Source organism: Polistes fuscatus, unplaced genomic scaffold (genome assembly GCF_010416935.1).
Source record: "Polistes fuscatus isolate 324 unplaced genomic scaffold, CU_Pfus_HIC Scaffold3, whole genome shotgun sequence".
Classification (NCBI taxonomy): Eukaryota; Metazoa; Arthropoda; class Insecta; order Hymenoptera; family Vespidae; genus Polistes; species Polistes fuscatus.
The window spans coordinates 11,894,943-11,910,326 of record NW_025113107.1 but is presented as its reverse complement, the minus strand read 5'-3'; the positions used below and the strand labels follow the sequence as shown (position 1 = coordinate 11,910,326).

The window sequence follows — 15,384 nt, the reverse complement described above, 5'->3', positions numbered from 1 at the left end:
TTTCAACTTTTTATTTTTTCTTTTAATTTTTAACAAAAGCTTACTAAGAAAAACCAAAAGTAAAATATTTTTCTTTTTTAATAGGAAGGTTTGATTTGCATAATTTTTTTTTTTAATCAATTTTGAGCGTAAAACAATAACTGTAACTACGTATTTAAATATATATTATTATAATTTTTATATTAATAAGCGATTTTAATTTTATTTCTTTTAAATAACAATTTTTGGCAATGAAAGACATGACAGATAAATATCAGAATAACTTTCTTTCATGAAAGTAATATGTCATTATAATTGTATTTTTTGCACATAATGAATTCTTTTATTTTTCGTAAAAAAAAAAAAAAAAACAAAATTAAATAACCTCAAGGTCCCAGTCATTGTCTCGTAGGGTATTTTTTCAAATTATTATTTACTTTTTTGTTTTTTTGATTGATAAGAATTAATCAAACTTTCATATACCTTTAATTTTCTGCAAAGCATAAATTATCAAGGAAAAATGTATATATCTTTCTTTCAATCATTCATTTTATACCTTGTTCTTTCGCATAATTACAACTACGCTGTAATTTTTAATTATAATGGAAGACGAACGAAGCTTATAAACGATTCTTATTATTATTATTATTTCTTAAACAGGGAAGGTAGAAGATTATTATAACTGTGCGTGTATATATGTACGTATATATATAAAAATGAGAAAAATGAGAAAAAATGAGAAAAAATGAGAAAAAATGAGAAAAAAAAAAAAAAGAAATAGCAATAAATAAAAAAAGAAAGAAAAAAGAAAAAAAAATTACGCGCGTCATGATATAATAATATTAAATTTTTTTTAATGAATCGTGTTTGCGCAATTGGTCTCATTTATTTTCTTCTTTTACCTTCTTCTTGTGTGTTTGTTCTTTCTTTATTTCTCTCTCTCTCTCTCTCTCTCTCTCTCTCTCTTTCTCTCTCTCTCTCTCTGCGTGTGCGCGCACATTTCGCGCATATTTTTCGCTTACACAGAGAAAGATGATGTGTCAGATAAAACAAAACACAATTTTTAATTTGTTTAATTATTGTTAGTTAGTTATTCGTTTTGTATTATCATCGGGCGTCTATATATATTGTGTTTTGCACATTGTATCTTGTCAATTATTTTTTTTATCAAACCCGGTAAGTAAGGTGGTAAACCCCTGTTGTTTTTTCTTTCTAAGCTTCCCTTCTACTTTGTTATACTAATTTTTAATTAGTAAAAAAAAAAAAAAATCTCCTGTTTCGTTCGTCCGTCAGTTTGTCCGTCTTTCTTTCATTCATTCATTAAATCGATATTTTTTTTCCTTTTCCTCTGGAGAAAAGAATTACAAAAAAGCGAGAGAAAAAAAAAGAGAAAAACTTTCGTTTAATTTTTCTTTATCTTTTTTTTTCAACTCTTTCTCTTTCTCCATCTGTCCTTCCTCTTCGATAAAACACCATCATTCATGTCAACACAATAGTAGAGTTACGATGATAAAAAAAAAAAAAAGAAAAAAAAAACCCGAGCAAAGAGAAGAAAATGGGAGGGGGGCAGAAAAAATACCCGAAAGAAATAATTAGTTAATAAATTAGTTAATAAACGAAAAAAAATTATTTTGTCGTGTTGTCGTTGTTGTAGTTTTCGTTTACTTACAAATTTTCATTTGAAATTATTGCAACGTTTTACCTGCCCCGGATTTAAAACGCAAACTATTATTAATAAGATCCTCGTGTGAATCAATTATTAATTAATTTATCAAGTATCCACTTTGTATATATTGGTATTTGTTTTTTTGTTAAATAATATGGATAAAAATATAAATATATCGAGAGATACACACGAGACGATCCTGTCACGATTTTTTCCGGGATATTTTTAAATATAGTTCAGAGATATTTAAATCTAATAAGTATAAAATATTAATATATATATATAAAAAAAAAAAAAAGAATAAAATAAAAAACGCGTATTAATTAATAAGAACGAAAAAAAAAAAAGAAAAGAAAAGGGCAAATCTCTCGTTTTGTTATCATTCAGGGATTGATTGTCTACTAAATTGTTCCGTATTGGTTAATAATCAAAAAAAAAAAAAAAAGAAAAAAAACGCACGGTCTAATAAGATTAATGAATAATCTGTTGCTGTTATTATTATTACTTTTTTCTTGTTATTAACTAATTAAGATGATAAGAAAAAGTTTTTAAGAACGCGATCGTAATTACGAAATGGATGATATTTAAATATATTGAAATATTTAAAGGGTTATTAATAATAATAATAATAATAATAATAATATTAATAATAATAACTATGAACTTACTTAATCTAATCCATTAATAATAATAATAGTAATAATAATATGAATTATTTAAAATAATGATTAATAATGATTATATTAAAATATTGAAAAAAGGAAAAATCAAAGTTGAGGGAGAAAAAAAAACTTCAAACAATAGTTCAATAATTACTAGTAAACTACTTTTAAAGATGAGTTGATTTTAAAAAAAAAAACCCCCACAAGAAGAAAGAAAGAAAAAGAAAAGAAAAAAGGATAGAAAAAGCACCAGAAGAAATAGAATTATAGAAGAGAAAAAAAATGCTTTAAATAATAAGCGTGAAAAAAAAAATAAGAACGAAGAAGAGGAAGAAAATGATCGATCCTACCCCCCCGCCTTTCGTCCTTATCGAAAGAGGAGAGAAAAAAAATGAAATGATTTTATTTCTAATACGTAACCTCCTACTTTTACTCCTACTTCTATTTCTACTCCTACTTTTGCTCCTACTAATCCTTTTACTCCTCCTCTATCTATCTCTCTAAGGAAATATTTAAAAAAAAATCGCCTTCTTTTTTAAATCGATGACATTCGCAGAGACGTCATTTTAAAACGATTGTTTGAAAAAGAAAAAAAAAAAGAAGAGAAAAAAAAAAGAGAAAAGAACCAAACGCATATGTGTTTTCTTTCTATGTTGCAAAAAGGAAAACACACATACGTTCAAATAGTAGTCACAGTTAAGAATAATAATTTAAATCTTAAGACCTTCAAAGTCACCAAGGGTGCTACTGATCCTGTTGAATACAGGTAACCTTGATTCGGCGTTAGGTGATAAAGGTGATGGGCTTCTAGGTACAATGTCATCAGAACTGAGGGAACTGCAAAGATTCGTGTGAGGACTTGGACTTTGTCTAGGTTCGATTAATCCAAAAGTATGTCCAAAACTGAATGCCGTTGTCGACAGGTTGTTAGTTGTTAAGTTTCCTTGTTCGTCGCCAAAGAAACTTGCCATTGAATTGGTGGGTGATTGACTGAGACTAGATGGCGGTGAACCTGAATCGGCTGTACTACCGAGTGAGAAAGTTGGACTGAGGTTCAACGGTTTGGGCCTGGTTGATCCAACGATTGAACTACTCCTGACGACATTGGCACACGTTTGACGATGATGATGATGGTGGTGGTGATGATGCTGCTGTTGCTGTTGCTGCTGTTGTTGCTGGTGATGATGTTGCTGCTGTTGTTGTTGTTGTTGAGTCGAGCCCAAGCTTAAAGAATTGGTTCGTAGTAACGGCGGGATAAAAACATTAGCAGAGCTAAACGCTGAACTTAGAGAATTTGTTCTAATTAGATTTTGGGATGAATTAGCGGCTGCTGCTACTGCAGCAACTGCTGCTTCTTGTGACGAACTGGCAACAGCAATCTGTTTGAGCAAACCGACGCTTAAATTAGTGGAATTGACGGCGTTGTTGTTATTAGACGAATTTGTAGCAGCAGCGCCGGCAACTGCTACCGCGACTGCTGCTGCATTAGTGTTGTTGTTGTTGCTGTTGGTTACTGTTGTAGTACCAGTGTTGTTCGTTACGGCTGCTGCGGCCGCTGCAGCCGCCAGAAACGGATTAAGACCAATGATGTTTGGCTGAGGTAAGCCTATCTCATCGCTCACCTTCTGATTATGTATGCGTGCCTCCTCGAAGTTGTGAATAAAGTGACACCGCGGTCCGTACGGGCAAAAACCAATTGAGTGATAGGTACGACATAGCTCAGTCTTATATTTCGGATGACGAGCCAAATTTCGTAATTCGGTATACCCATGTGCGAACTGACACTTATCCCCGTATTTACAGGCGCCACTTTCCTCGAACGGTCTGCAAAGTTCTGTCTTGTAACGAGACGTTGGTTCGCTAACGCTCCTGTCGAGTTTACGATGTTGTTCGATCAACGTCGTCACGATTGATGTATAACTTCGACGAAGAGGTGCGTGACCCCCGTTCGTTGCATTGTTACTGCTGCTGCCCGATGAGATCGGTACCACGCTGGTTACATTTGTTGTGTCCTTGCTCTTCGTGGAGCTCGTGTTCTGCAAAAAGAAAAAAATACCAACGTTTCATTAATTATGATCAATTGTGTTTTTGTTTTTGTTGTTGTTGTATTTGCATTTAATCTAAATGCAAGTTACGATACTTCATTATGACGGGAAAACGTACTTTCGCAACGATATTTCTTTGAAAAATTAGATATTCACACAAAAATAGAAAAAACAAGTCTAGTGGGAGGACCTTGACAGACATTACAACACGAACGATTACGTAAAAGCTTTGATTCGATAATGATAGTTATAGTTTAAAAGAAAAAAATATAAAATAAAATCTCTCAAATTATTCTCTGATTTCATGATATTGAAAACGGAAATCTCTAAATTAGCAGTTCGATATTAAAGAAAATTACTTCGTTCAAGGTTTTTCTTTTTCTTCTTCTATTTTTTCTTCTATTTATTCATCTATCAGAAATATTAATCTTTTTTAAATAACGTTGTTACTAAGTCGTATTAATTGATAGCAGAAAAAGAACATGTGCTTGGTAACTTCCTGAAGATTGTTCTCCTTAATTAGGGTTTTACCATTTTTTAAGAAGAGATCAAAACTTGGGATTGTTAATTCTTAATTTATAGATAAACAGATATAATCCTGAATGATATTCGATCAGAAATAAAATTAATAAAGATTGTGAGATTTAATGGAGAGGGGGAAGTTCTATATTTAATTTCTTTATTTTTTTTTTTGAGGTAAAAACTACCTGAAGGAAAAAAAGATAAAAAAAAAGATGCTATTGTATTCTGTATGGGACTAATGTTTGACATATTTAAAGGTTGCCGAATTCCAAGTAAAACCAAGTAAGGAAGTTTAATCATAAGGGTGTTTTCTATGATAGAATGTAATACCTAGATACAGACGATTGACTATTGTTAACAGTTTTCCTTAGAAAAATTAATTATGATCATACAAAATATTAAGCTTATGTATGAAAAAAAAAAAAGAAAAAAAAAAAAACAAATTTGGAAAGCTTAAAATACGATTTTAAATGATCTACTCGTATGACTCATTTGAACGAGTGCAAACTTTTTTAAAAGTAAACACAAAAAAAAGAAGAACGATTAAAAAATATTACACGATCTGTGAGAGTTCAAACGAATGAAGAATATAATTCTGTTGACAAAAAAGTTTCTAAGCAACAGGAGGAAAAGAGGGCAAATCAAAAAATTCTAGCATACATCTAACATAAGTAGAAAGTTTTTACATTCCAAATCAATCAAATCCGAAGGAATAAACACGGTTTCTCTAAAAAAAAAACAAAAAAAAAAACAAAAAAAAGAAATTCCAGACAAGCCCTTTTTTTTTAACCAATTGGTGGAATAGTATCCTATATTCCCTTTGTAGAAATTCTTTTGGACGATTAGAAAGGTTGTTTAGGAAAAATTTCTAATGGTATATAACGACTCTCTCTCTACTTCTTCAAATTCTTTCATAATTTTTAGACATACCTTTGTCCACGTTTCTTTATACGAGATTTCAAAAGCATATATCCATTTGATTTTAGAGTTGGATATTTTTTATCGATAATAATTGAAAAAAAAAACTATAAAATCGATCAACGATCTTTCGACAATAGTTTCCACGAACAGTTTGATATTTTTCCCACCCCCACTTCACCCCACTCCCCTTAAATGTTACGATAGAAAGATAAAAAAAAAAAGAAGTTATTATTGTCATTATGGAAAATTTTCCTATATTGTTGAAACAAAGTTGTAATATGTGTTACGTCGTCAACAATGTTCCTATCGTCTTCAGAGAAACATAACAGAAAATAAACATCTTTTGCCGATTATATATTTCTCTCTCTCTCTCTCTCTCTCTCTCTCTCTCTCTCTCTCTCTCTCTCTCTCTCTAATACTTTTTCTCATACAAACTATTATGATTATTACTGCAATACTATTATGACTGCCTACGTGTATACGTGAAAAGATACAAAGTAATATAGCTATGTGATTTATCTCTCACGACGCGACGTGAGAATTACGCCACATTCGAGTTGTTGACACTTCGAAATCCTCAATAAGTCGTTTCTCTTCTGATAAGAACACGTCTTGAAAAATATTAATTGCCAAAGTTTCTTTTTCTCAACTGATTGAATTCTAATGATATAAGAAATAAAATTTGTAAGCAATAAATAAGTAGTACCTATATAAAAATAATAAAAGAAAAACGTAAAACGTTTGAAGTATATCATTAATTCAAGATTTTTTTTTTCCTTTTTTTTCTTGTTTAACGTTGCAGCGCATCAACAAGAGGTTGTTTCTTTTGCTTAAGCTAAAAATAGAATTGTAATAATTTAAAATTAGGATCTAATAATAAATGCGTAGAGTTGCGTTGATTGAAAAGTTTTGATTCTAACATGGAAACCATTTTTTCCGATTAAACTCACTTCGATAAAAAAAAAAAAGAAAAAAGAAAATAAATAAAATAAAAATATTTAGTTATTTTTTCTTGTCGCGGTTCTACGGCTTTTACCAATTCATATTCTCTCGGTGCACGCATGAAAAGAATTTTGCTTTGAAAATATTTCGATGTTGCTTTTTTGCTTAGATAAAAGAAAAGAAAAAAAAGAAAAAATAGGAAAAATACAACACGTAACACGGTCGGGACTACATATATTCTCAAGTATCGCAAAACTTGAGAGAGAGGAATCACGCAAAACACTGTACGACGACGCACACGGTTGATGAATTTTCTTTTTTCTGTTTTACACGTTCCTTCATCGTTAGAGAGAAAGAGTGAGAGTTTATCGTCACGTTTATAATACCAAAGTCCTTATAACACAACGAAAAGAATAATGAGCTTGTGTGTTCGTTGGTTTGTAGGCTTCGGTTTCTTAAATGACACACAACAACACATCGAGAAATCGTATTGTCATAATCGACGACGATATAATAACCGTCCGAGACCGATTTCTCGTCAAAGTATACACACATACCTCTACCCGTACGTGTAAAATTCACACATACAACATACATACGAAAACACGCACACGAACACATAAGGTTTACACGATATAAACGCGAGTGGAAATTTCCAAGCACGAAAGATAAGCAGTCAGATATATACACACACATACGCGCGCGCATAGTCACTCAGCAACCGCCATTTTACATTCTCAGCCAATCATTTTTGTCCCCTGACCCCCACCCTCTTCCTCAAACTTTTATTCGATTTATTCTTTGGATGTTATTATTATCATCACATTTTTTTTTCTTTCTTTTTTTTTAACATTGATTTTCTTTCCCCCTCCCCAAATACCGTAACTCTTTTCAAATCGTATTATTATTATTATTATTATTCTTATTCTTATTATTATTATTTTTGATGCAGGATAGTTTCATTGGTCGTCGTCGTCGTCATCATCATGGTCGACCGGATATGCACAATAAATAAATTATTATTTATATAATCAACGTTTTTAACACTAATATGTATATGCATAAATGCATACGTATTTAATGTACCACCTATATACGTATTATAGCACGTTTATAAATACTCTTATTTGTACATTGTTTTCTTATCTCTGAGTGTGTTCGATGTATTTATTACGTATGTATATGTGAGAACGCGATACGAAATGATCATAAGTCTTACTTCTGTCATTTTTATCTTCTTTTTTTCTTATATCTTTTTCGTGATATTCAGCATGAAGATATGAGTAATAGAAAAAAAAAAAAAAAAAAAAAGAAGAAGAAAAGGAAAAAGAAGAGAGAAAATTCATTAGAATTTTGAATGCTCGTACGCACGTGTATATGTGTGACGTTTATTTTTACAGAAGTATCAGGTACATTCTCCAGGTGAAAGACAAATATTATTTGAATTTTCGCGGTCTTTTTTCTTTCTTCAATATTGGAATTGAAAACTTGGTTTTTATCCTTGTTTGCTCTTATTTCGTACGATCTTTGAAGGAGATATGCACAACAAGCCGTGCTAGCCAACGTTTGTTCGTTTATTAACGAGCTTAAAAAAAAAAGACCACGTGTTACGCATAATAATACACACGCACACACACATATGTATATATATACATACATATAACTATAAATTATAATTAAGAACGAGAATGTTAATCACGTTCCAGGTATATTCTCAACGAATTTTTATGCGTACCGTTGCATAATTACGTCACGTGTGTTGTCTGTGTTTGATTTTCTATACGATGAATAAAAACAGATGAATGAGAGGAAGAGAAAGAGAGTATATTATAATATATATGTATATGAAGAAAGAAGAAAGACAGAAAAGGGTATGTGAGGGGAAGGGGGGAGGGAGAGTGAGACGTTAATTGATAAAATAAACCATCGAAATTTTCCCAGAAATGCTGACTTGCTTAGATTATATTCACGATGAGAGTTGTTCCTGAAGCTATTAAAGAGAAAGAAAGAAAGAAAGAAAAAACGGTGGTGTTTAACAGAACACGTGTTTCGTAAAGTAGCAGCAGCAATAACCTTCGAATATCCATTTACTATATTCTCGTGGAGGAGAAAGAACTTCGTTTCATTTTGTCTTGTCTTGTGTCTTCGATGATTCACCGAACAAGAAGTTTCGTACCATCGAGACTAGACACCAATCACCAGTCATTCTTCTTTTTCTCTTAAAATGATGACTTTCCATCTAAACCACGATTCTTATTCATTTCTTTTTCTTTTTCTTCGAACACAAGCACACACACGTGTGTTAAGTGAACACTCCTCTGCTGGTTGCTGATATAGGTATAGTTGTATGTATGTGTGTATGTGTGTAAATAGCACGCTTGTGTTACACGAAACGGAAATAGAAAGGGAAACTTTATGTTGGAAGAATTATTAAACAGACTTAAAATAATAAATTAAAGGTTAAGTTAAAAATATATTATGTTCAATGGATAAGTTAACTTAAAATGTATACTACTAAGAATCTTGTAGTATATATAAATAGTTTTTCTTATTATTAAGATTATTTTTAATGCACACAAAACATATTGAATATTTGAAAGAGATTCAATTTGGAAAAACTAATTATATAAATCTTAATATAATAATTAAATATAGTTTAGATATTTTTACAAAATATTTTTATAATATAACTTTCTATTGCAGAAGTAAAATATTACTGAAAAAGAAAATGAAAAAAGAAAAAGTATTACAAAAAATATTCTTTTTAATTCGCGTAGTGAATTATACTAATAATGGTAATTAAATATCAAATATTTAAACATATTGAACATACTATATATATATAAAAGATAAGCACTCAGAAGAAACGTGCTGAACCGCACAAAGAACCTCTCTCAAGGTTGCAAAAGTAGCAGTAGCAGCACAAACGCACGCATGCACGCACGCATGCATGAATGCACTCTCTCGTGTGCGTGCGTATGCAGTAAATACATAAGATGCGAAACGTAGGACGAATGTGCGAGCAGTGCACTCTGGCCGTCGTTTCTGCTGCTAACCTTCCCCCAACCCCTCCCCCCTCAACCACCCTCTCTATCTCGTATATTTTTGCTTCCACACACTACTGCTTCCACTTCGATATCCAAGGAGAAATAATATCTCCTTGGTTGTTTCTTGCTTGCTTTTGCTTGCTATCTTCGCCCACTCTTATTCGAGATCAATTATGTATGTGTGTGTGTATGCATGATTGCTGTGTGTAAGTGTGTAAGTATGTATATATGTATCTATGTATGTTATGTATAAAATGTATGTGTAGCAAACTCGATTGCTAGCTTTGCTAAGTTTTGCAGTAATATGTATATATGTATGTATTATGTATGTGTGTAATGTATGTGTAGCAAACTCGATTGCTAGCTTTGCTAAGTTTTGCAGTAATATGTATATATGTATGTATTATGTATGTGTGTAATGTATGTGTAGCAAACTCGATTGCTAGCTTTGCTAAGTGCAGTAATATATATAATGTGTGTGTGTGTGTTGTTGTGTGTATATATATTTATTTCTATCTTTCTTTATTTCTTTCTTCTTGCTTTCCTCGTACGCAAATTAATCGGAATTCAAGTATTTCATAACTTAGTAGAATTTTTTGTTTGTAATAATAATACACGTTGTTTTATCGAAATTCAAAGAAACGAGATGATAAACGCGTCGCAAATTTTATCTGCGAAAAAATTGTATGACGAAACAATCGAATGGTAGAGGGGTGGGTTGAGTAGGGTTGGGGAGGGGATAAAACAACCGACTTCCGTGTAATATTTTTCTACAGATTTTTCTTTCTTTTTTTTTTTGTAACAAAATTGAAAGAAGAATATAATTTCATAATGATTAAATGAAACATAATATTAATATAAGAAAGTGAATATGAAAAAAGAAAAAAAAAGAAAATATTTAAATTTATATCAAATGAAATATCAAAAATATAAAAGTAATCAATTAATAATACTTTACAGGTCTAGTAAGATTGACTTTGAAGTGACCTTGAAATCCTTCCACTAAATAAGAAATAAAAAATACTACCCACTATACTTTTCCCCCCTGAAATTTGGCCTGAATTTTTCTTTTTGTAGAAGGAGAAGAAAAATGACTTGAGAATAAAAAAGAAAAAAGAAAAAAAAAGGTAAAACACAAAACACATTAAAAAAGAAACAATCTGTTAACGATAAAAAAAATAATTACAAAAGTACTAGTGACATTTGAAAATACTTAAAGAAGAAAAAAAAAAAGGTGTAACCTAAAATTAACACGCGTTGTAAGAATATAAAATTAGTATAACGTATGATCAGTCTCGAACGAGCAAAAATTACGAGACAGCGCGACGTTATGAATTTACATAATTTCTCTTTGTCTTTTATTTTGTACTTTTTTATTTTTTTCCATAACAACAAATTTGGAAATAATTAATTAGACTTTCATCGTGTTGGTGGTACAAGGTTGCGATCGGTTTTAATCGTTGCAGATCGATGATTGCAACTGATAGGCGACGACGTCACGTTGTTTACGTTGCAAATCACGCGTGTTACACACTGATTGTGAGATCGTGACTACTAACATTCATGGTAATACTACTATACACAGTCGGTGACTGGTACTACCAACCTTCTATTTCTATCTCTCTCTCTCTCTCTCTCTATCTCTTCCTATCTCTTTCTGTCGAGATATATATGTATATGCATCATCGTCGTCATTTTTTATTCTAATTTGTTCTTTTTTCCTCTTACACAAAGTATCATATATATGATAATATATGATGTATGTATATGATAATATATATATAAATATATTATAATTCAATCAATCATCTCTTTTGAATATTTTCTACAAAAATGCAGCGATGATTTTCTTTTTGGTTATCAATTATTTCTATAAAAACAACACTGAACCAAACCGAATATTTATACGATTAAACAAATAAACGTGTTTATGAATTAATAATTGAATTAATAATAATAATAAAATATTCAGTATCTCAACAAAATTGTAGACGAAATTTTATTAAAAAAAAAAAAGAAACCAAATGAGAAAATAATTTAATAACATTCTCAGTCTATAAACAATCAATGAGAAAATTTATTCGAAATAAATATATAGGAAAAAAAAAAAAGAGAAAAATTAAACTTCGACCGATTCCCTTGACAATTAAATTACAAAAAAAAAAGAGGAAAAAATATCTAAAATTAGAATTCTGTTTTTTTAATCGGCTCGACCTTGTTCTTCGATTTGGAAATAAATTAACGACGATGAATAAACACACACGCACACAACACACACATATACGAATTTCAGGTGAAAGTATGATCGTGCGTAAAAGATAGCATATCGTGATTTATTCGATCAGTCCTTAAATAAATACGCACTTTCCTTATTGCAACAATTTTTTTTTATCTTTCCCACCCTCCCTAGTTCCCTTCTCCCATATCCCTTCTTATAAGTAACGTATATAAGAATAATTATGTACATATATAAAAGTCACGCCATATATAATAAATCGTACGTAGGAATTGCGACACGCAATGCGAACCCGAACCCAAACCCGAACCAGTTTCCCTTACGAGGTACGTTCTCGTGATCGGAATTTTCGTGTACGAAAAAAAAAAAGAAAAGAAAAGGAAAAGAAAATACGAAGAAGACGATGACTACAACTTCGATTATGATGACAATAATAATGATAATAATGATGATAATGATTATGATGTAGTTGCGGTGTAAAAAACCAAATGGGCAAGGGGAAGAGGTTTATAACCAATTTTGCAAGAAAATTCACACTAATTAAGTTCCAATGATATTAAAAAATTATTTTTGACATATGACACATGAAAAAAAGAAAAGAACAAGAAAAAATAAATGATTAACAGATCATTAGAATGCAATATTACAAGAGTGCAAGCTTCTATAAACTATAGTTACGACTATTTTATGCATTTATTTGTTAAGAGGACAATATCTGACACGATACTACCGGAAAATAATTTATATTTTTTTTCAAGTATACAAAAGATGACCTTGTATAACAATTTATACAGAAGACCTTGATAAAGTCTTTAATAATGCATAACATAAAAATGGGTCTTGTTAGTACAATGGAGGAGGAGCTTGACTCTTGGAACCATAAACGAATTCAATTATGGATGTGTATAGAAACTTAGAAGGAAGACCTTTTTAGTTTTTTTTTACTATTGTTATTGATTCATTTTAATTATATGATTATATTTAATTATAGACAGGCTAATTAGTTTTGTTATATAAATAATGTTTAGTCGTTCATGATTTCGTATAGAAACCATACTTTGCTATGATATGGTTATGGTAAGATATGTTTACTGTGTTATATTTTTTTTTTATATGCTATATACTGTATTATTATAATATATCATTAAATAATAAATAAAATTTTTAATAAATTTGTAATTATTTCTTGTACATTTGTTATTAACCAGAACAATAATTATTAATTAATCTAATTTATAAAATAAAAAAAAATAATCTGTAAATACATTATACTATATTGTATTATACTATGCTATAATAGTATAATATAGTATATACCACAAGACAGAGTGGGGGCAGGGGGGAGGTTAGTTTAGGAAAATCTGGATTCGTTAAGAGCACCACCAATCACAAAAATCGTAAAAAGTTTGTGAATAATTTTTGTATTAGTGGGATATTATGTATCATTCTATACCTAAAAAAAAAAAAGAAAAAACAATAAGTAACAAAATAATTTCTCGAAATTGACAGATTTTTCTTCTGATCAATTTTCAATTGCAAATATTCCAAACTGCATTATTATTATAAGACTTTCCTTTTCCACTTTTATTTCTTTTCTTTTCGTTCCTCTCTCTTTCTTACTGTTTTTCGTTCATCGAAGAAGGAACAAGAAGGAACAAAAGAATCTCAAGCGGAGCAAACGAAGGAACGTTTCGCTTTCCGGTGCAGACGAGCGTATCACCCCTCTGACTCACCTTCGCAAGAAGGTACATACATTCACATATACATACATACATATATTTAAGATACATACACATACATTTACAACATATTTTTCTTTGTGTAACACACGTTGACTGCATTCGCTTCTAGATTATTCTGTCGTGTGAACAACAAAAAGGAAAAAAAAAACAAAAAGAAAAACTAGGAACAATCGAAAAAGTATATAAAAATAATATATTTTTTTATAATATAATAATTAAATCGATAGAAATTACTATTTAAATTAAACTTTCTCCTCCCCTTCCTCCATTTGGCAAGCTACTACTCCTTTTTCACCTGAACAAATATTTTCCTGATCGCTGGATATACATTCTATATTATCTTACTCTTTCGTTATTCTAAATTCGTAGGGACATATTATACTTGTAATAATGCCAAATTGGTTTAGAATTATTTATCGATCGTTGTGTATTTTTAGGAATGTATTAATTTTATTTAAAATTTTGCTGATCTCATATTTACCCACACACACGTTTACATGGTTTTTTTTAAATAAATAAATTATTATCGATATTAAATCATTCCTGTTCTTTTTTATTATTCGTATTAAAATAGTATAAATCTCTAATTATTAATACGAATGATTTTTAAATACGTATGAATATTTCATCGAGTATAAATAATAATCAAAGTTAAAATTAAAGTTTATGGTTATGTGTGTGTGTGTGTGTGTGTGTATAAAAAAAGCAAATATTCTGTTATGGATCCCACGGTTGAGCAACCGGATTGACAGAGATTCACCCCTCCCCCCACGCCCTTTCCCCATTGGTCAGTCGTTGAAATTGCTGCCTGTGTTTCAAAGATCACGGAAAGTGGTTTCTTTACTGTTCTGTTTTGTTCAATTCTGGTCTCCCTTGAAATCCGGTTTTTTCTTTGGTTCTTTCTTTCATCTACCCGTTCGACACATGTTTCCTTTTGTAATCCTTACTTGGACCCATCCACGAATCTTTCTAACGAACGAGTTTAAAAAGCAATGGGACGAGAAAAAGGTCATTAAAAAAAAATATATATATATGATCGGATAATTATTGAATAATTTCAAATAACGAACCATATTTAACATTAGTATGAATATTATAAATTTGATTGTGTGTGTATGTTTTTCTTTCTCTTTCTTTTTGTAGTAATTTTTTCATTAAATATTACTATAAACATTACTAGAAAGGAAATTATTAAATTATTTAGTAATTTTTTCATTAAATATTACTATAAACATTACTAGAAAGGAAATTATTAAATTATTTAGTAATTTTTTCATTAAATATTACTATAAACATTACTAGAATTAAATTATTAATTTAATGATTAAATTATTTCTAATTTTATCCCCCTCCACAAAATATTACCAAAAAAAAAATTTTAATTTTGTGTCAATAGTTTTGTCCGATACTGTATCGTAGACATACATAAACTGGGAAATTTTATTTTTTAATAAATTTTTCTTCGAAAACACTTTCGAAGAGACAAAACATTTGAATAAAAACAAGTGATAAAAAATAATTAATTGCGTGTGTTGCAAGTACAATTTATTACATGTGTAAATATTTAAATTAAGAATTTAATTTATATTTATGTGCTTGTACGTTTTAAATGATTCGAAGAA

General features: G+C 30.0%; 1 protein-coding gene across 1 annotated transcript in view; it reads right to left on the bottom strand.

Moving 5' to 3' along the window:
- Positions 1-2,751: 2,751 nt before the first annotated feature.
- The window catches only part of LOC122519604 (mRNA decay activator protein ZFP36L2-like), a 29,153-nt gene continuing 16,520 nt past the window's right edge, over positions 2,752-15,384 (bottom strand). The window contains exon 2 of the mRNA XM_043639176.1: positions 2,752-4,343. Within this exon, the coding sequence (XP_043495111.1) occupies positions 3,018-4,343 (1,326 nt within the window). The 3' untranslated portion in view covers positions 2,752-3,017. The remainder of the gene's footprint in view (positions 4,344-15,384) is intronic.